Source organism: Schistocerca piceifrons, chromosome 6 (assembly GCF_021461385.2).
Source record: "Schistocerca piceifrons isolate TAMUIC-IGC-003096 chromosome 6, iqSchPice1.1, whole genome shotgun sequence".
NCBI classification, from domain to species: Eukaryota; Metazoa; Arthropoda; class Insecta; order Orthoptera; family Acrididae; genus Schistocerca; species Schistocerca piceifrons.
In genome coordinates, this window is record NC_060143.1 from 86,037,604 (window position 1) to 86,059,610 (window position 22,007).

At 42.7% G+C, this 22,007-nt stretch overlaps 1 protein-coding gene across 2 annotated transcripts in view; it reads left to right on the forward strand.

Moving 5' to 3' along the window:
* The first annotated feature begins 969 nt into the window (after nucleotides 1-969).
* Nucleotides 970-22,007, forward strand: part of LOC124802669 (calbindin-32) — a 717,374-nt gene continuing 696,336 nt past the window's right edge. For both annotated transcript variants that reach the window (XM_047263581.1, XM_047263582.1), the window contains exon 1: nucleotides 970-1,154. In XM_047263581.1, coding sequence (XP_047119537.1) covers nucleotides 986-1,154 — 169 coding nt within the window. In that variant the 5' untranslated portion in view covers nucleotides 970-985. The remainder of the gene's footprint in view (nucleotides 1,155-22,007) is intronic.

Below are 22,007 nucleotides of genomic sequence, written 5' to 3' on the forward strand. Positions count from 1 at the left end.
AGGACTACATCCAGCATCTCTACGATCGTCTCCATGGGAGAATAGCAGCCTGCATTGCTGCGAAAGGTGGATATACACTGTACTAGTGCCGACATTGTGCATGCTCTGTTGCCTGTGTCTATGTGCCTGTGGTTCTGTCAGTGTGATCATGTGATGTATCTGACCCCAGGAATGTGTCAATAAAGTTTCCCCTTCCTGGGACAATGAATTCACGGTGTTCTTATTTCAATTTCCAGGAGTGTATATTTGTCCAGTGAATACCCGTTTATAATCTGCATTTCTTCTTGTTGTAGTAATTTTAATGGCCAGTAGTGTATGTTAATCTTCTTTTACAGGGCTGGGTATAAGCGAAGTGTTCTAAAAGTGTACCAAGGTGTAACAATGTCCTCTTTGTGCTCTTCGTAGCTTTTTGTGTGTTTGCGTGTGTGTGTTCTTAGGATGCCATTTATATTTGCTTGTGGTTACATCTACGTTGCGCCCAACCCACATATCATCCACATCATCATCGTATCGTATCCCATTGAGTACAGTAGTTACGTTATGAGGTCACAGGCATCGAACATTTATATTAAAGTGCACTTCATCGAAAATTCCCTGGAAATTACGTAGCTGTGTCAAATTCTGCTTGAGAAATAGGCGCGCAGTCCGGAACCACACGACTGCTACGGTCACAGGTTCGAATCCTGCCTCGGGCATTGATGTGTGTGATGTCCTTAGGTTAGTTAGGTTTAAGTAATTCTACGTTCTAGGGGACTGATGACCACAGATGTTAAGTCCCATAGTGCTCAGAACCATTTGAACCATTTTCTGCTTGAGAAACAAAAAGATTGCTGACTGACACTATGCTGAGGCGTTACGGGCCGAAAACCCGAGAGCTTTTAAATTAATTTATTTCACCAACTTTATCACTTGCACTTAGCGCTCACGTTCCGCGCTGACCCGCGCTGTGTCTCTCCGTGTTCCGCAGACGACAGCGCCCTCCGCCATGAGCGGGTCAGACGCCGCCGCAGCCGCCGCCGCTGCCAAAGCCAAGAAGCTCAACCTGGAGCGCGCCACCAACTTCATGAGGCAGTTCCGCGACCCTGACAGCCGGGAGCTCAAGAAGCTGTCCGCCAACCAGTTCATGGAAGTCTGGAGCCACTACGACAAAGACGGTAAGTCGCCGGCACCTCGTTCTCATCGCACTATAATAATTCTTCACTTATTACTTCAGAAATCTGAGAAAACCTTAGAAGTTAAGCGATTCCGAGACATTTACTTTTTGTTTCAAGGTAGAAAAGCTAGTTACTTTCATTGGCTGGTACAGAGTTCAGCGTAGTGCAATGGACTCTTACTGATCAGCTAGCGAATGTAGGAATTTTCGTCCCGTTAGTTGGCAGTTATGAATGAATGAATTAAAAATCGTCACCGAAGTTTCTGCAGGCTCTGTTGCTTTTTACTGCAAGCCAACAATCATCAACAGATGACATAAATATAGGCATAACATGAATTAGAATCAATGTGAAATATCAATTGAGACGAGAATTTTGAGTTATCTCATCGTAAAGGATGACGATCATTTATTAATCTCGTGCAGTAATCAGTCAAACAACTGTGAATTACTTCGTTACAGAATTGCATAACTCGCGCTTTTAACTCAAGCAATCGTCTTTATAGCCTGCCCTGCAAGATTCGCATTTTGGATCAGAGTTCTAATACATAACTCCTTTCTCAGTTTTTTTTTTTTTTTTTTTTTTTTTCCCATCAGTCTACTGACTGGATTGATGCGACCCGCCACGAATTCCTTTCCTGTGCTAACCTCTTCATCTCAGAGTAGCACTTGCAACCTACGTCCTCAATTATTTGCTTGACGTATTCCAATCTCTGTCTTCCTCTACAGTTTTTGCCCTCTATAGCTCCATCTAGTACCATGGAAGTAATTCCCTCATGTCTTAGCAGATGTCCTATCATCCTGCCCCTTCTCCCTATCAGTGATTCCCACATATTCCTTTCCTCTCCGATTCTGCATAGAACCTCCTCATTCCTTACCTTATCAGTCCACCTAATTTTCAACATTCGTCTATAGCACCACATCTCAAATGCTTCGATTCTCTTCTGTTCCGGTTTTCCCACAGTCCATGTTTCACTACCATACAATGCTGTACTCCAGACGTACATCCTCAGAAATTTCTTCCTCAAATTAAGGCCGGTATTTGATATTAGTAGACTTCTCTTGGCCAGAAATGCCTTTTTTGCCATAGCGAGTCTGCTTTTGATGTCCTTGCTCCGTCCGTCATTGGTTATTTTACTGCCTAGGTAGCAGAGTTCCTTAACTTCATTGACTTCGTGACCATCAATCCTGATGTTAAGTTTCTCGCTGTTCTCATTTCTACTACTTCTCATTACCTTCGTCTTTCTCCGATTTACTCTCAAACCATACTGTGTACTCATTAGACTGTTCATTCCGTTCAGCAGATCATTTAATTCTTCTTCACTTTCACTCAGGATAGCGATGTCATCAGCGAATCGTATCTTTGATATCCTTTCACTTTGTATTTTAATTCCACTCCTGAACCTTTCTTTTATTTCCATCATTGCTTCCTCGATGTACAGATTGAAGAGTAGGGGCGAAAGGCTACAGCCTTGTCTTACACCCTTCTTAATACGAGCACTTCGTTCTTGATCGTCCACTCTTATTATTCCCTCTTGGTTGTTGTACATATTGTATATGACCCGTCTCTCGCTATAGCTTACCCCTACTTCTTTCAGAATCTCGAACAGCTTGCATCATTTTATATTGCCGAACGCTTTTTCCAGGTCGACAAATCCTATGAAAGTGTCTTGATTTTTCTTTAGCCTTGCTTCCATTCTTAGCCGTAACGTCAGAATTGCCTCTCTCGTCCGTTTACTTTTCCTAAAGCTAAACTGATCGTCACCTAGCGCATTCTCAATTTTCTTTTCCATTCTTCTGTATATTATTCTTGTAAGCAGCTTCGATGCATGCGCTGTTAAGCTGATTGTGCGATAATTCTCGTACTTGTCAGCTCTTGCCGTCTTCGGAATTGTGTGGATGATGCTTCTCCGAAAGTCAGATGGTATATCGCCAGACTCGTATATTCTACACACCAACGTGAATAGTCGTTTTGATGCCACTTCCCCCAATGATTTTAGAAATTCTGATGGAATATTATCTATCCCTTCTGCCTTATTTGACCGTAAGTCCTCCAAAGTTCTTTTAAACTCCGATTCTAATACTGGACCCCCTATCTCTTCTAAATCGACTCCTGTTTCTTTTTCTATCACATCAGACAAATCTTCACCCTCATAGAGGCTTTCAATGTATTCTTTCCGCCTATCTGCTCTCTCCTCTGCATTTAACAGTGGAATTCCCGTTGCACTCTTAATGTTACCACCGTTGCTTTTAATGTCACCAAAGGTTGTTTTGACTTTCCTGTATGCTGAGCCTGTCCTTCCGACAATCATATCTTTTTCGATGTCTTCACATTTTTCCTGCAGCCATTTCGTCTTAGCTTCCCTGCACTTCCTATTTATTTCATTCCCCAGCGACTTGTATTTCTGTATTCCTGATTTTCCCGGAACATTTTTGTACTTCCTCCTTTCATCAATCAACTGAAGTATTTCTTCTGTTACCCGTGGTTTCTTCGCAGCTACCTTCTTTGTACCTACGTTTTCCTTCTCAATTATGATTCCAGAAAACTGAGTGGAGTTAGAGATTACTAACGATAGCAACCCCTTAACCCTACCAATGATAAAGGGGGGGGGGGGGCGGTACTTTATGCTCACCATTTGGAAATATTGTAATCTAAGACGTTAATTGAAATTGTAAAATTCTGAAAATAATATTGTTTTTAATGAATTCTTCTTCCAGATTCCATAAATCTTTTCAATTTTTCACTGAGACTTTACCCAAAAATTTATGTCTTAGTACTAGATGTCACTTTCACAGTGAACGTCATACACTGTTTTGAGGTTCAGGTCATTACTTAGAGATCAGTACCTCTTTAAAAAAAACATGTAGCTGATATAAATCAATAACACTTAATGAATTTTTTGAAACTGTTCAATAGTAGGCGTAAAGTACGAGGGTAATCCCAAAAGTAAGGTCTCCCATTTTTTTATAAGTACATAGACCTGTTTATTTCTGCAATGATTTACATCAGTTTACAGCTTGAATATTTAGCTATTTTTCGACATGATCACCATTTCTGTCGATGCATTTTTATAGTAACTGTGGCAGTTTTTGTATGCCCATGTCATACTAGCTCGCCGCCATGCTGTTCGAGAAGTTATGAACCTCTTCTTTCAACTCGTCGTCGGAGCTGAATTGCTGGGACCACAATTAACGCTGACAGGTACTGTGAGACTGTGAAAAAACTCAAACGGACAATTCAGAACTGAAGAAGAAGAATGTTGAGCAAGGGCGTACACATTCTCCATTACAACGCTCGCCTACACATCGCTCTGGTCTCCTGCAACAGTTTCAGTGGAACATAATCACCCTTCCACCCTATAGTCCTGACTTGGCGCCCAGTGACTTTCACCTGTTCCCTAGGTTAGAAGAACATTTGGCCGGAAAGTGATTCAGCTCCGACGACGAGGCGAAAGAAGAGGTTCATAACTTTCTGAACAGCATGGCGGCGAGCTGGTGTGACATGGGCGTACAAAAACTGCCACAGCGTCTACAAAAATGCATAGACAGAAATGGCAGTTATGTCGAAAAATAGCTAAATGTTGAAGCTGTAAACTGATGTAAACCATTGTAGAAATAAACAGGCCTTTTTACTTATTAAAAAATTGGAGACCTTACTTTTTGGATTACCCTCTTATCTTCCCGCGCCTCCCTACCCTACCCTTCCCTGGTAATGCGCGCTATTGAACATGTGTTAGTATTGCTAGGGTTAATACTGCGACTTCAGCACATTAACTACTCTGGTTTCACAAAGCAGGTGACATTGTGGAATGATATAATTCAGTTGTCTGCCTCACTACACGCCAGCACAACTTGTGAATCTTCTTACACGTATCTTACGTGTAATTCATCTGTTGTAATATGCTCGGCCAACATGAACATTCTGATTACAATTAATTCAGTGTGAAAAGCAGTCGACCGAAACCTAAACCTCAGATGGCTCGAAAGCGAATCGCTTCCGCCGAGAATTTAGGCACTGCTTGTATCTTCTAAAATTTCTTACTATGACTGTACGACTGTACAGGTTGGGCCATATGTCAGTTGCCAAAAAAAGAGAAATACAAATTTATTATTGACACAGAAGTACATGTAGAGTTCAATGCACCTCCAAACGTTGCTCAAAGTGGTTTCCACGCAGTCCTAACCAAACATTGCTTCTTTTCAACAATATCTTATAAAATGCGTCACAAATCTTCCGGGGGTGTAGGTTTTCAAATTCTGATTCCGTTCGTTCCTTCAAATGGTCAAAATCACAAATCTTGACGGAATAAATTTAATTTTTAATATACGACACACTGAAAAATCCGTGGGTGTGATATACGGGGGTCCCGCAGGCCTTTCAATAGTACCCCGTCTGCCAACCCATTCATCAATGTTTGCATTTTGGAAGTTTGTCACAGTTTCTCCATAATTTTGGAGTGCTTCATCTTGTTAGCATAACAACATTTCCTTAACCGGTTGGAGATCTACATCTACACCTACACGTCTACTCACCAATTCGTGTTTAAGTGACTAACAGAAGGCTCATCGAACCGCCTTCAGACTATTTCTCTACCTTTCCACTCTCGAACAGTGCTTGGGGAAAAATAACACTTGGATCTTTCCAAGCGAGCTCCGATTTCTGTAATGTAATTACAGTCATCGTATCTATGTAGGTGGATGCCAAGAAAATATTTTCATATTACAAGGACGGGATGTGACTGAACGTGGCATCAGGACTCATCGCCTCGCTCTCCGGAATTTACGGGAATTAGGTACACTTGTGTGTGCAGATATGGTGCCAACAGCCTCCAGTGAGGTACCAAGGCCTCATTCCTTCCATCCCAAGACGCGTCACCGGTGTTATCCGTGCCCAAAGTGGACATACCGGCTGTTAGGTGGTCATCATATTCTGGCTCAGCAGTGTATCTTTACGTACAGAAAGTGACAGCGAATTTACTTGGCTAGGACATATAGATTTACTGATTTCACTTTGTGCATTAAAAACTTAGAGACATTGCTTTGCTTCTCTTGAAAGTTTTTATTTATACTCATTACTAGGAAAAACGGATTTTTTGCTTTATAATTGGGTGCCCACTCATTGGATTTTTATTTCGTTTTGTTTACAAATAAAATGCCTACAACATGGTCTAGTCTTTCTGAATACACCAGAACTGAGGACTACATGAAACTAGGCCTCTAACGAAGACCGTAAGGGGAGTCTTGCTGCGTCCCGAGAACATGAAGCTTCGACATATTCTTTGGAATTCTCTCTGATGACAGGCGCGATGTAGCTCTTATCGAGCTATCGAGAGCGTCATGCTTTGTCTCACTCCTCAGTGCACTTCATTCACAGAGGCTTTAAGTTACTTCTCTCCAACGTAACATCATACGGGCGTTAATTCTAAAGGGAAATGGCACAAGTGAGTGGTTTTTTATACCCCGAATCCCGTTTATTCGTAACAGTTTACCATTACGCTTTAAACGTGTACTTCCGGGTGAGCTTATGTAAGGAAAGCGCAAGGTCAGACGCTGCGTGTTGCCGGCGTGTCAGTTGGTTTTCGTACGGTCAACTCTCCGTGATTTTCTCCCGTGTTACTGAAGCAAACAAGCCCTTCGCTCATATCCCCAATCATACTACTTGAAACGTTGTACACAAAGAAGCCTTATAAGTAAAAAATGATTATCATGTATATGAAGTCTCAGGAAGAACTAAAACAAATATCCGTGCTATATCCAGTTTCTCACCTACTGTTACATTTTATCACTGTGGATACAGAAGTCGGCCGCTGTGGCCGAGCGGTTCTAGGCGCTTCAGTCTGGAACCGCTCGACTGCTACGGTCGCAGGTTCGAATCATGCTTCGGGCATGTACATGTGTGATGTCCTTGGGTTGGTTAGGTTTAAGTAGTTCTAAGTTCTAGGGGACTGATGACCTCCGATGTTAAGTCCCATAGTGTTCAGAGCCATTTGATAAAGAAGCTTTCACTGCTACGCACACAACTAAATCACAACAGTAGCTGTTTCTGTGAGAAATCCTCGGAAGTTTTACACCTGTTCAATTCCTCAACGATATAGAACCGCTCCTTGGTCAGAGAGAAGTAAATTCCGAACATACATATCAACCGCTAGAATACGAAGTGCTAAATTTACATCGTAAATGAAATGTAGTATCAAATAGATCGGCTCTTAATTGAAAAAGCAGTAACACTTGATAATTGTCGATTACAGATCCATCTACCACGAATGGAAAGGAATGGTACGGGTAAACAATACGTATCTGCGGCGTAGAATCCGAATATACAATAAAAATTGAGGGGGTTTCCATTTGAAAATGCGCAGTTGATCCCTCCCACGCAGGGGGGTTAGTTAAGAGATGGCCAGTTGTAGCACAGACAGATTTCCGCTTTACTAATATTAACTTTGCACCTAGAGCATTTTTTGTTTTGTTTTCGTGCGATGCTTCGTTTTCCAGATATTTAGTTGTTTCACGTGAAAACCAACACCTTGTATGTATACAGGTGTTTGGAAGTCCTTGCGTCTAACACCTAGGGGTGGTGATAACGCCTTAAGGAACAAATTTTGTTAGAGACAAAATGTTTGTTGATACTTCCCATCGACGGTAATTGTTTTTACATTCGATTCGCCGGTGCTGGTAATGCGTGATTACGCTGAAGTAGCATCGGCATACTACCAACCCCAGTAAATTGATAGAGTGATTTTCAATAAGAAAACCTTAAAACTGAGAAGTTTTCTCCAATGAAGTCTCGACTCTGGCGGATTTATAGTGACACTCAGTGTTTACTGTGAATAGTGAAGAACTGTACGGCTAATAGTCGATGAATTTGACACTTCCAGCTGGATATTAACGACAATACTGCGCATAATCCTGCAGTAAGTAAACAAATTTTTTGTTTCGCACAACTCCCCACGTAGCTATCTCCATTACAGAACATTTAAATGTTTCATGTCTCCTTGTCATAGAGCCTGTACCCATCATCACGCTCCGAAAATAAATATGCGGTTTCTGCATGGCCCTTCCGAAGATGAGCTTGAAAAGGATCGAAAAGTACATACTGGAGGTGAAGAAATAATTGATACATGATTGGTCGCAGTTATTTATAATTAAACTTTATTGATGTCTATTCACGTGTCCTACATACAGTATCACATAACGGATAAGATTATCCTACTTATTTATCTTTGAATCATGAAAATGATATTCCTATCCAATTGTGGTTTGCATGTACGACTTCATAAAAAGATAAAACAACAAACACTCTTTGGGATAAACCATTTTATCTACTCGTCTTCCCATCTCTTTCTGCCATCTCCTGTAGCGTGTGTCCATACGAGTGCAAGCAGTGGCGATCCACACTTCCCCTGAGACGAAGTAATCACTGTTGGTAAAATAAACCGGCGGGCTGTGAATTGAGGTGGTGAGGCGGTTCTATGCCAGGATTGCAAACTGTTGCGCGTGGGAGGTGAGTGTCAGACGCTACCCACACAGCGGTGGGGGCGGCGATAGGGTGGAGGTGGAGGCGGGGCGCCGTTGCTTATTTGGCACGCCGCGCTACGGCGTTCGTCGCCTCGTGTTGACGCTGGGGGAGCCGGAGCGGCTGGCTACACACAGCCGGTGCCTATACCCGCCCTGCTGAAGGAGTGTATGTGTGTGTGTGTGTGTGTGTGTGTGTGTGAGTGTGTGTGTGTGTGTGTGTGTGTGTGTGGGGCCGGCCTACGCTCGCTCGCTCCGTTTCCAATAGCTGCGAGGGATTCTCAGCGCCGTCTCTCTTTATTGACACTATTTCCGCGTACGCTGTTTGTTGCTGATAGATTTCCGTCAGAAATGAAGCGCCCCACGCTGATTTTCTACACAGCATCAATCTCTCAGAATATGAATACCATCATTCAATTTCCAACAAAACCATTGAAAGATACCGTATTTATATTTTGTTTATTTGTAGTTGTTTGTTTGTGTATGTTTTGAAACGTCCCCTCAGAAAAATTAATGAATTACTGTGCTGATAAACCTCTTACGTTATTTGATTTTCAAACAGCTGAGCAGAACTGAACGTACTCAGACATTTCTCTCTTTGCTTATTCTGATCAACACTAAACTGACACACAACATTTTTAGCGCAACGCATTCTGACTTTTAATAATCCCTACAAAAGAATGGCCCTGACTGACAATAACCTATACCTTTCATGAATCGCTTACCTCACAAAAATCATCGTTACTCGACCTACTGCAATACAGCGAGCGCCAATACTGCCAGTTAAACAAAAGATTCTAACTACTGAAGGCACTAACTACTGATAGGCATAGTTAGCAAATGAAAGGTTTTGATAGAGAACAAACAATGTATTTACCTTAATAGTGTTCAAAAGTAAGTAATATATATATATCAGTTCATGGTATCCGGTATTACAAATTTACTCTTTCTGTGGCCACACGTCCAGATCGTCCGCTCTTAAAATTCTGCCATCTCTCTCCCCACATCCACCACTGCTGGCGGCTCACCTCCAACTGAGCAGCGCTACACGCTGTTCGTATCCAACTGCCCAACACTACAATGGCAAATATTCCAACAACGCAAACCAGCGACAAACTGCACACAGCAAAGTCAGTGATTTTCATACAGAGCACTACGTGACGTTACCAATATAAAAACGTAAACAGCATACTTACAGTTTTAGTGCAAATCCCATCATTGACTCTGAAAATATTTGTGTGGAGTCTAGCCATGTATGGAAGTGAAACATCGACGGTAAACGGTTTAGACAAGAAAAGAATAGAAGCTTTTGAAACGTGGTATTACAGAAGAATGCTGAATATTAAATGGGCAAATCGCCTAACTAATAATGAGGTACTGAACAGAACTGACAAGAAGAGACATTTGTGGTGCGACATGACTAAAAGAAGGGATCGGTTGTAGGAGACATTCTGAGGCATCAATGGTTCACTAGTTCAGTGATGGAGGAAAGTGTAGGGGGTAAAAATTGTAGAGGGAAACAAAGAGATGGATGCAGTAATGAGATTCAGAAGGTTGTAGGTTGCGCTAGTTACTCGGAAAAGAAGAGGCTTGCACAGGATAGAGCAGCGTGGAGAGCTGCATCAAACCAGTCAAGACCACAACAACCACAACAACAACAACATATGTGCTTTCGGTTGACCAAATTTGGAAAAACATTGCGGTGGACAGAAATATGTAAACACCAAAACACAGAACATTACCATCCCTACTACAGTGTAGAAGACCGTTCGCAATCAAAACAGTTCCACTTGTCACGGAATGGATAAATATAGGTCCTTTGTGGTTGTCAAGGGTTTGTTACACGATTCGTTCTGCAAGATGGAGGCAAGTCCAGGTAACGATCATGGAGGTGCCTAGTGATCATGCACCCTTCTCTCCGAAGTAGACCACAGAGTCTCAGTACTATTGAGATCTGGTGACTGGAAACCAGGCCAGAGGAGACGTGACGATGCAACTTTGTGATCAAGAAGCCAGACTTGGTCGATGCAAGCTGTGTATCCTGGAACACAGCATCACCTGTGGGAAACAAACACAGTATTATGTGGTGGACCCGATCAGTCAAAATGGTGAAGTAATCCTTGACAATAATGACAGTAACCGTGGGGCCCATTAAATACCACAACATGTCCCAAACCGTCACCGAATCACCGCTGTGTGTCATTCTTTGACTCAGTCAGATATTGGGAATCGTGTGAAACTAAACTCATCCAACCAAACGACATTCTTCCACAGTCTAGATTTTGTGGCTTCAGCATCAAGTTTTCTTCTTAGGGCATTTCTGTCAGTGATGAGTGGTTTTGGAATTCCTGTTCGTCCGGCTGTTTCGACCTTCGTGTTGTTTTTGTGCTCACAGAGATCGCGGTTGCAACGTTCATTTCTGTAGTGACTTTCTCAGCTCTCCTGTCTTATGTTTCGTCACAGTCATACTCAATGATCGCCTCACTTGCACCCGTGTTGTGTCTTAGCGGATGATGCTTTCCCGCGTTCTTCGTATAAAGTATAAATCTTCGATAAAGTGCCTGTTGGAACATGAAACAATTCAGCTACCATACGGGCACCAACAATTTTCCCTGGTTCGAATTCACTGAGCTCCCACATAATACACTCACAACTGTCCACAACACCGTACTAACAACGACAGACCCTTGCAACCTATCAAACACACTGCTCAGGTGCCGTTCCTGTTCAAAAACAACAAAGCAACCTGCTGGCTTGGCAACCATCTGAATTTATATACAAGCATGCTTTTCTCGCGGTGTTAGCATATTTTTGTCGAACCCCTGTATATCAAAAAAAGCTCTTTGTCGATACTCCGTTGATCATATGGAATCGCTACGTGCAGCCACATCTCTGTTGCAGGTCAAACTAAACCTGTATCCTCATTGGCATTCCATAGAACGTGCTGTGTCTCCAGTCGTGAACCACTGAGTGTGTACAATGCCCAGTCTGACAGTATTCCTCGAAGTACCCCTGTCAGTTTAGGGCTAAAAGAGTTGTCAGAACAGGAAGTCGCTACCGAATTGGATTATATTACTGCGACTGCTATCGTGAGGAAAAAGCAGTAGAAGATCTTTCCCATTGCAGTGACACACGGTCAACAACTGTAAATGATGAACATCATCTACTAATTTATATATATATATATATATATATATATATATATATACAGGGTATTTCAAAAATGACTGGTATATTTGAAACGGCAATAAAAACTAAACGAGCAGCGATAGAAATACACTGTTTGTTGCAATATGCTTCGGACAACAGTACATTTTCAGGCGGACAAACTTTCGAAATTACAGTAGTTACAATTTTCAACAACAGATGGCGCTGCAAGTGATGTGAAAGATATAGAAGACAACGCAGTCTGTGGGTGCGCCATTCTGTACGTCGTCTTTCTGCTGTAAGCGTGTGCTGTTCACAACGTGCAAGTGTGCTGTGGACAACATGGTTTATTCCTTAGAACAGAGGATTTTTCTGGTGTTGGAATTCCACCGCCTAGAACACAGTGTTGTTGCAACAAGACGAAGTTTTCAACGGAGGTTTAATGTAACCAAAGGACCGAAAAGCGATACAATAAAGGATCTGTTTGAAAAATTTCAACAGACTGGGAACGTGAGGGATGAACGTGCTGGAAAGGTAGGGCGACCGCGTACGGCAACCACAGAGGGCAACGCGCAGCTAGTGCAGCAGGTGATCCAACAGCGGCCTCGGGTTTCCGTTCTCCGTGTTGCAGCTGCGGTCCAAATGACGCCAACGTCCACGTATCGTCTCATGCGCCAGAGGTTACACCTCTATCCATACAAAATTCAAACGCGGCAACCCCTCAGCGCTGCTACCATTGCTGCACGAGAGACATTCGCTAACGATATAGTGCACAGGACTGATGACGGCGATATGCATGTGGGCAGCATTTGGTTTACTGACGAAGCTTATTTTTACCTGGACGGCTTCGTCAATATACAGAACTGGCGCATATGGGGAACCGAAAAGCCCCATGTTGCAGTCCCATCGTCCCTGCATCCTCAAAAAGTACTGGTCTGGGCCGCCATTTCTTCCAAAGGAATCATTGGCCCATTTTTCAGATCCGAAACGATTACAGTATCACGCTATCTGGACATTCTTCGTGAATTTGTGGCGGTACAAACTGCCTTAGACGACACTGCGAACACCTCGTGGTTTATGCAAGATGGTGCCCGGCCACATCGCACGGCCGACGTCTTTAATTTCCTGAATGAATATTTCGATGATCGTGTGATTGCTTTGGGCTATCCGAAACATACAGGAGGCGGCGTGGATTGGCTTCCCTATTCGCCAGACATGAACCCCTGTGACTTCTTTCTGTGGGGACACTTGAAAGACCAGGTGTACCGCCAGAATCCAGAAAGAATTGAACAGCTGAAGCAGTACATCTCATCTGCATGTGAAGCCATTCCGCCAGACACGTTGTCAAAGGTTTCGGGTAATTTCATTCAGAGACTACGCCATATTATTGCTACGCATGGTGGATGTGTGGAAAATATCGTACTGTAGAGTTTCCCAGACCGCAGCGCCATCTGTTGTTGACAATTGTAACTACTGTAATTTCGAAAGTTTGTCTGCCTGAAAATGTACTGTTGTCCCAAGCATATTGCAACAAACGGTGTATTTCTATCGCTGCTCGTTTAGTTTTTATTACCGTTTCAAATATACCGGTCATTTTTGAAACACCCTGTATATATATATTACCGAGCGAGATTCGTATTCGGAAGGACGGCAGTTCAATCCCGCGTCCGGCCATTCTGATTTAGGTTTTCCGTGATTTCCCTAAATTGCTCCAGGCAAATGCCGGGATGGTTCCTTTGAAAGGGCACGGCCGACTTCCTTCCCTGTCCCTCCCTAATCCGATGAGACCGATGACCTCGCTGCCTGGTTTCCTCCCCCAAACAATCCAAATGAGAAGAGGAGAGGGATTGCTGCATTTGCAAGTGTTGGCATCTATGTTTGATTGATTGATTAGAGAGCGAAATGTAGTAATTACAGAAATATCACTCTTAATCCACATTAGATCTACACTGACGGAACAAAAATCGCTGCACCAAGAATGAGTTGTGCGACATAAATGAAAGTTGGTAGGCGTGTTTCTACATCTGAAAAATGACGTCTATTTCACGCCAGTCACATAAGAGTCTCGGTAGTAGCCCAAATATGAGGATACAAATCAGATTTTCTTTAAATACAAACTGTAACGACGTGAGCGTTAGTTATCTTTGAGGCTGGACTTAGCGAGTTGGTGTTAGTCAGGTATGTCTTTAAGGCAACAAAGACGCCATTATCAGCACCTCACTGAGCTTGAACGAGTTCGTGTAATAGGGCTGTAAGAATCGGGATATCCCTTCACCGATGCTGAAGAAAGGCTTGGTAGGAATGTATCCACTGTACATGATTGCTGGCAGCGGCGGTCGCGAGAATCGATGGTCGCAAGGAGACCGGGATGCGGACGGCCACATGGTAGTACCGGGGGAGGGGGGTAGGGAGAAGACCATCGTGTTCGGCGTTAGGCTCTGGCGTATCGTACTGCATCTGCAGCAGCAATTTGAGCAGCATTTCGCAATACAACGAACTGTTACAAAGCGGTTACTTCTAGGTCAACTCCGAGCCACACGCCCTGTGCATTCACTAACCCCAAACCACGGATACGGCCAAGGCCACTTGCGACTTCAGTGTTGCCAAGCGAGAGCACATTGGAGGACGGGGTTGATGTCTGTTGTATTCTTTAATGAAAGTTGGCTCTGCCTTGGTGTCAGTGACGGCCGCGTATAGGTTGTAAGGGTACCAGCTGAGGGCATGCTACCGACCTGCCACCATGTTAAACATACTGGGCCTACACCTGATACGCGATTCCGTATGACAGCAGGAGTACTTTCGTGGTTGTACCACGTACTCTGACTGCAAATTTGTACGTCAGTCTTGTGATTCCACCAGTTGTACTGCCTTTCATGAACAGGATTCCAAGAGGGTGTTTTCCAACTGGATAACGCTCGCCCACACACCGCTATTGTAACCCAGTATATTCTACCGAAGTTGCCTTGGCCTGCTCGATCACTAGTTCTGTCTCCAATCGAGCTCATGTGGGGCATCATCGGACGGTGGCTTCAGCATCATCCACGAAAAACGTTAATCGTCCCTGTATTGACTCACGAAATGCTACAGCCATGGAGCTCCATGGAACAAGCTGACATTCGGCACTTGTATGACAATGCATGCGCGTTTGCTTGCTAGCATTGAGCGTTCTAGCGGCTACACGGATTATTAATGCAGCAGCACTTTTTCCGGAAATTTCAGTAGTCTACATTAATTACTTTTTTGTGTCGCGATTTTTTCCATCAGTGTACTAATTTAATTTTGTTCTTAGGATGACGAGTATCAAAACAGTTCGGATATCTTGGATGCGGAAAAACCAACCACACTAGCACCAAAAATTTGCCCAAGTTCGATATCACTGAGCTCCTGCGTCCTGCACTCACAACTACGCACAACGCTGTACTAACTGAGACCCACAATAGCAACTTATTGCACTGTGCACAAGACTTCCTCGTGGAAACAAAGTTGGTTAAGTTTAACGAGCACTGACCTACACACAACACAATATCGCTACTGTGTGTACAGTTCTCGCGTGCGGGGAACGCGGGGAAAGCGGGAGAGGCAAAAGAAATGAGACGCATTCCTCTCCAGTAGCTGAGGGTCACAACGCATATAATCATATAACATTAGAAGCAATGGCACATATCATCGTATTATACCTAAGAGACGGTTAACTAGACATGAAGTCAAAACTACCCATAAGGCATTTTTATGAGCAGCTTATGGGATAATAGCATCGGAATACTAGGAGCTAGTCCGCAATCCATTTGTGAACTAAGATTCAGAAACTTTGGCAATTTGTGGTAAGGTCTTACGGGACCAAACTGCTGAGGTCATGGGTCCCCAAGCTTAAGCACTACTTAATCTAGCTTAAACTAACTTACGCTAAGGACAACACACACACACCCATACCCGGGGGAGGACTCGAAACTCCGACGGGGGGGGGGGATACCCGCGGACCGTGATAAGGCGCCCAAGATCGCGCGGCTACCCCGCGCGCCAGAATCGGAAACGTACTCAGGTTACTGAAATTTATCTCACAAAAATTCACATATCGGAGTGAACAAAACCTAGTCAAACGTATAAGACACCTCTCAGAACAACGCTTACTACAAAGTAGTTAGGGTCGCCTCTAAAATCAGCACAGCTGCCCATCGAACTCCGAAATCTTCCAGCTGTGGTAATTAGAAGGTTGCTCACAGGTGTCTCGTGCCTGCATTCATTGCGCCCGATGCTGAATTCCTCCTGTTTCCGAAACTAAATACCGAACAACGATGGCCACTTACTTTGTCTAGTTTCGCTTCGGCGCTAACTAAGAAACCGCTTCGGTTGCTAGCCAGTGTCATAGCAAGAAGCGATGTCAGTGTTAATGTATAACATACGCGTTCGCCCTATACTTGAATATGGAATGCAAGCATGGGTAATGTCACCCAGTCAAACGAAGAATGTGACGTCTACTGATGAGATGACGCTACGAATGGGAGGAGACGTACTATATTGCTAATGGTTCAAATGGCTGTGAGTACTATGGGACTTAACTGCTGTGGTCATCAGTCCCCTAGAACTTAGAACTACTTAAACCTAACTAACCTAAGGACATCACAAACACCCATGCCCAAGGCAGGATTCGAACCTGCGACGGCAGCGGTCGCGCGGTTCCAGACTGTAGCGCTTAGAACCGCTCGGCCAACACGGCCGGCCCTACTATATGACTTCTATACTTCCTCGTTTTATGAAACTCTCAACAGGAAGGAAATATAGGACAGACTCAAAGAGCAGTGCGCTAGATATGGAATCGACAGATTAAAGTACGATGGACACACGAAGTCTCTGCCTCAGTACGAACCTGGTGCATTCAACTATTAACACCTCAGTAAATACAAAATACAGCTCCTTCCTCCCCCCCTCCCCCCCCCCAACACGTCACGCCATCATAAGCGCTACATCATATTCCACCAGTCACTCGTAAAGAATGAAGAAGTAAGCGAGTTCCCTCTGAGATCAACTCCAAAACTAGGACAAGTAATGATCTAGGATGAAAAAAAAGAAAAGAAAAATTTGCCAGGTGTGAGTAGGAATCGAGAATTTTTGCCCTGTTGTCGACATTAGTATCAAAGTTTCAACTTTAAAATCGGGTAATAAACGACAAAAGAAATATTTCTTCCTATGGTACTGGTATAGTTAAAAACTAAAAATTATCGGAATTTTTATTTTACCTGTACTGTGAAACCTTGCCTTCCGCCAAATTTCTTGATTCTATGTCAACGGAAAATCGCTTATTGATAAGTGAGTCTACGAGTGGCAAAATACGTAACATAAATATCTTTTGAAGCCTCAATTTTTTACATCACCAAGGGACTGTAGACCGTAGATATGACATAGATGTCAACTTGATTTGTTTAATGCGTTTACCCACTGCTCAGAAACAGGACACTTAACGAACGGACGGCCACACAGACAATCGGACAACAAATGACAAAAAATATTTTTTTCATGTGATATAACTACAAATTGACAGGTTTCAGATACATTTCCTTCAGTTGTACTGTGAAACCTTGCTTCTTGTCAGATTTCATGGTTCTTTTTTTCTGTGTCGTTAAAACACGATGTGGCAGTGCCGAACGGTTTTCATATTGGAAATCAGCATGTAAAACACCACATAGTAGTCAACATCAAAAACTATATACACGTTGATTGTTTATCAGTGTATCAGATAGATCAAACATGGGGACGTACATTGCATTCGAATTTCTGGAGAAGACTTCTGAAAACGAGGAATGGAATAAATGTTCTCTATTCCCGAACGTGAGTCCATTGTTCTACGAATGTCCCACCTCACTCACAAAACATGCGTAAATGTCCAAGTGTAAAACCAACGAAAAGTCTTTGCCACGAGAAAAGATCAGACATAAAAAGCAGAAGAAGATATACGGTAAATTCTCACCTTTACTCGTAGTGCAGTTTTCTGCATTTCCCGATTTGCTTTTTTTATAGCTGCGAGGCGAGGAAGGACAATAATACGGTTGACAAACGTGCCTTACTCTGAAGTTACGAATTTGAAAATATTTACGCTCCAAACGCCCAAATTCCACCAACGCTGGAACTGAATTACGATTGTTTTCGTCAGAGAATGTAAATATTATCAAAATTAACAAAAATATTAACGGTACATGCAGCTCCCTAAGGTTACTTTCATACAGATTACACAGGTCTTTATTAACGTTCACAGTATAAAAATATTTGCTGCTTCTTTGATACCGGCTGTTTATTTGCTATATTTATCGTATTGCTGAAAAATAAATATAAAACATGTATATGGTACTTTGTAACTCTTCTGTGCGTGATTACCAATATTTGTGAGCCTATTTGAAATAGGCCCTTATTGATATACATTCGAATTTCATTTTTTTCTTAGAGTCTGACGTGTTGTTTATAGAAACATAGAAGTACTTTTCGAGGACAGGTATTATGCCTTCGAATGTTTATACTGAAATGTCAGTTATTATACACTTTCAACAGTTTAAGTTAAGGTTGTCCATGATTGCAAAAGAAAAAAAAATAGTTTTATTTTGTCTCAAATATTTCTAATATTTTATCGTCTTGCTAATTTTACGACGTTTTGAAGTGTGCATTTTCTGACAGCTCGGCAAAAGAACTATGTTTCCGAAACCCCCTGTTGATGCTCTGTTATCCATTCAAACGCTAATTACTTTGAAATTTTTACAACATTTGTTTTAAAGTTTTCCGTGGACACAGCTAATCATTTCTTCCTTCTTGTTTTCTTGTTTCTTACCTTTCTTTTCTCCATCTACGAACTCGAAATATGTGTTTCTGACTTGCTACATTTTATAATGCAATTCGATACCTGGGAAGTTTGTGACATTAACACCAAAGGGTATAATTGACCTTTTCCGTCTCTCCTAAACTGTAAATACTTTTTTCACTGTGTCTCGTTTTTCTATTTTCGATTCAAATCTTATTTTCTTGATTTTCAGCTCGTTGAGATTTTCTGTTCTGTCTTCTAAATCATCCTAACTTATTTCATGTTGTTTCATATCTTCACTAAATTTCTTGATCCATTCTTCTTATTTCAGATTCCAGTTTATAACTCTTCTTATTAATCTGGTTCCTGGTGTCCTTATGATGTGGGAATACAAAAAAATCGTATTCTTAGGGGCTGCATTTGTAGTAGGCTCCATTTCCCTGTACAACACTTCATTTTGCACTGTCTTCCATAGTTCTCCTTCTTCATCGATTTGAAATATACACTTTCTAGCTATTCTTCTCTCTGCTTTCAGGATTTTGTCGATTCCGTTTCTGTGAGGGACTGTAAAGAATTTCACTTTGGTGTGTTGTCTGTGACTGAACGACCGTCTTGCAGTGTTTTAATTCTGTTTTGCGTGTAACACTTTTGAGCCTTTATCGTTTTATCAGAACTTTCTTCCCAAGCAGGTTTTTAATTCAAGTTTTATATTATAATTTCTCCCTGGAACCTGAAGTGTTTCACTGGTCTCTTTTCTTCTGTTACGAGATTTATGACTAGCTCATCTGTTACCGTCATCTCAGACATATTGAATTTTATCTAGACTCCTTTTTTGCGCTACATTTTACAGGTTTCTTATACGTTTTCTACGATCTTGTATGTTATTAGGTAGTAAGTATAAGTCCTTTTTGGTTCCAATTTCTATATTCTTAGGATTTGACTTGTAGCAGTACAGTGGCATGGGCGTCTTAGTACACCACTCCAAAATACGTTACACTGATGATTACGAGCTTTTACATTTGTAATAAGTACACTATGTGGTAAAAAGTACCCGGAAACTCCCAGAAACATAAGTTTTCCATATTATTTGCATTGTGCTGCCATCTGCTGCCAGGTGCTCTATACCAGCGACCTCATTAGCCATTAGACATCACCAGAGATCAGAATGTGGCTCTCAGCGGAACTCACTACACTTCGAACGTGGTCAGGTGATTGGGTGTCACTTATGTCATATGTCTGTACGGGAGATTTCCACAGTCCTAAACATCACGAGGTCCACTGTTTCCGATTTGATAGTGAAGTGAGAACGTGAAGGGACACGTACAGCACAAAAGCGTACAGGCTGAACTTGTCTGTTGACTGACAGAGACCGCCGACAATTCAAGAGGGTCGTAATTTATGATAGGCGGACATCTATCCAGACCATCGCACAGGAATTCCAAACTGCATCATGATCCACTGCAAGTACTATAACAGTTGCGAGCGAGGTGTGAAAACTTGGATTTCATGGTCAAGCGACTGCTCATAAGCCACACATCATGCCGGTAAATGCCAAACGACGCCTCGCGTGGTGTAAGGAGCGTAAACATTGGACGATTGAACAGTGGAAAAATGTTGTGTGGAGTGACGAATCACGGTATGCAGTGTGGCGATCCGATGGCAGGGTGTGGGTATGGCGAATATACATCTACATCTACATGGATACTCTGCAAATCACATTTAAGTGCCTGGCGGAGGGTTCATCGAACCACCTTCACAATTCTCTATTATTACAAATGGTTCAAATGGCTCTGAGCACTATGGGACTCAACTGCTGTGGTCATAAGTCCCCTAGAACTTAGAACTACTTAAACCTAACTAACCTAAGGACATCACACACATCCATGCCCGAGGCAGGATTCGAAACTGCGACCATAGCGGTCGTGCGGTTCCAGACTGTAGCGCCTTTAACCGCTCGGCCACTCCGGCCGGCTCTATTATTACAATCTCGTATAGTGCGTGGAGAGAATGAACACCTATGTCTTTCCGTACGAGCTCTGATTTCCCTTATTTTATTGTGGTGATCGTTCCTCGATATGTATGTCGGTGTCAACAAAATATTTTCTCATTCAGAGGAGAAAGTTGGTGATTGGAATTTCGTGAGAAGATTCCGTCGCAACGAAATATGCCTTTCCTTTAATGATTTCCAGCCCAAATCCTGTATCATTTATGTAACACTCTCTCCCATATTTCGCGATAATACAAAACGTGCTGCCTTTCTTTGAACTTTTTCGGTGTGCTCCGTGAGTCCTATCTAGTAAAGATCCCACACCGTGCAGCAGTATTCTAAAAGAGGACGGACAAGCGTAGTGTAGGCAGTCTCCTTAGTAGGTCCGTTACATTTTCAAAGTGTCCTGCCAATAAAACGGTGAACGTTATCTGCCAGCGCATGTATTGCCAAAAGTAAAATTTTGCGGCGGTGGGGTTATGGGGTGGTCGTGTTTTTCATGGAGGGGGCTTGCACCCCTTGTTATTTTGCGTGGCAGTATCAGAGCACAGACCTACATTGATGTTTCAAACACCTTCTTGCTTCCCACTGTTAAAGATCAATTCGGGGATGGCGATTGCATCTTTCAATACTATCGAACACCTGTTCATAATGCGCGGCTGTGGCGGAGTGGTTACACGGCAATAACATCCCTGTAATGGACTGGCCTGCACAGAGTCCTGAACTGAATCCTACAGAAGAGCTTTTTGTTTTGGAACGCCGATTTCGTGCCAGGTCTCACCGACCAACATCGATGCCTCTCGACAGTACAGCACTCCGTGAAGAATGGGCTTCCATTCCACAAGAAAGCTTCCAGCACCTGATTGAACGTATGACTGCGAGAGTGGAAGCTGTCATAAAGGCTATGGGTGGGTCAACACCATATTGAATTTCAGCATTACCGATGGAGGGCGACACGAACTTGTACGTCAGTTTCAGCCAGGTGTTCGGATACTTTTGATCACATAGTGTAACTTGAACGCCAGATGCATAGCACTATTGTTTCGAAGATGTTTTTCACTAGTTTCGCATATCGCCGAGGGCTTAAGCTTTCTTTTTACTGGTAGCAATAAATAATTTCAGTATTTTTATTGCGTTATTATGGTCTTGTTGGTCCGTTGTTATAGTAATCGCGACCACAGAGGTCTGACGACTGCCTGGACATGGAAACTGGACCTTCCGCCTCCGCCAAGCCTCACATGAGGAACATCAGACATAATAAATAAAATACGGTATAACAGCATCGCATATTCATACTGAAACAAACAAATTCTATTAATATAAGGGGCGATCAGAAAGTTTCAGTTTATAGGCATTGCTGCAGCATATATGCAACGTAGTGCGATTCCGATGTTGGTATATAAGTACCGACACGTAGGCAAATGTTAGTG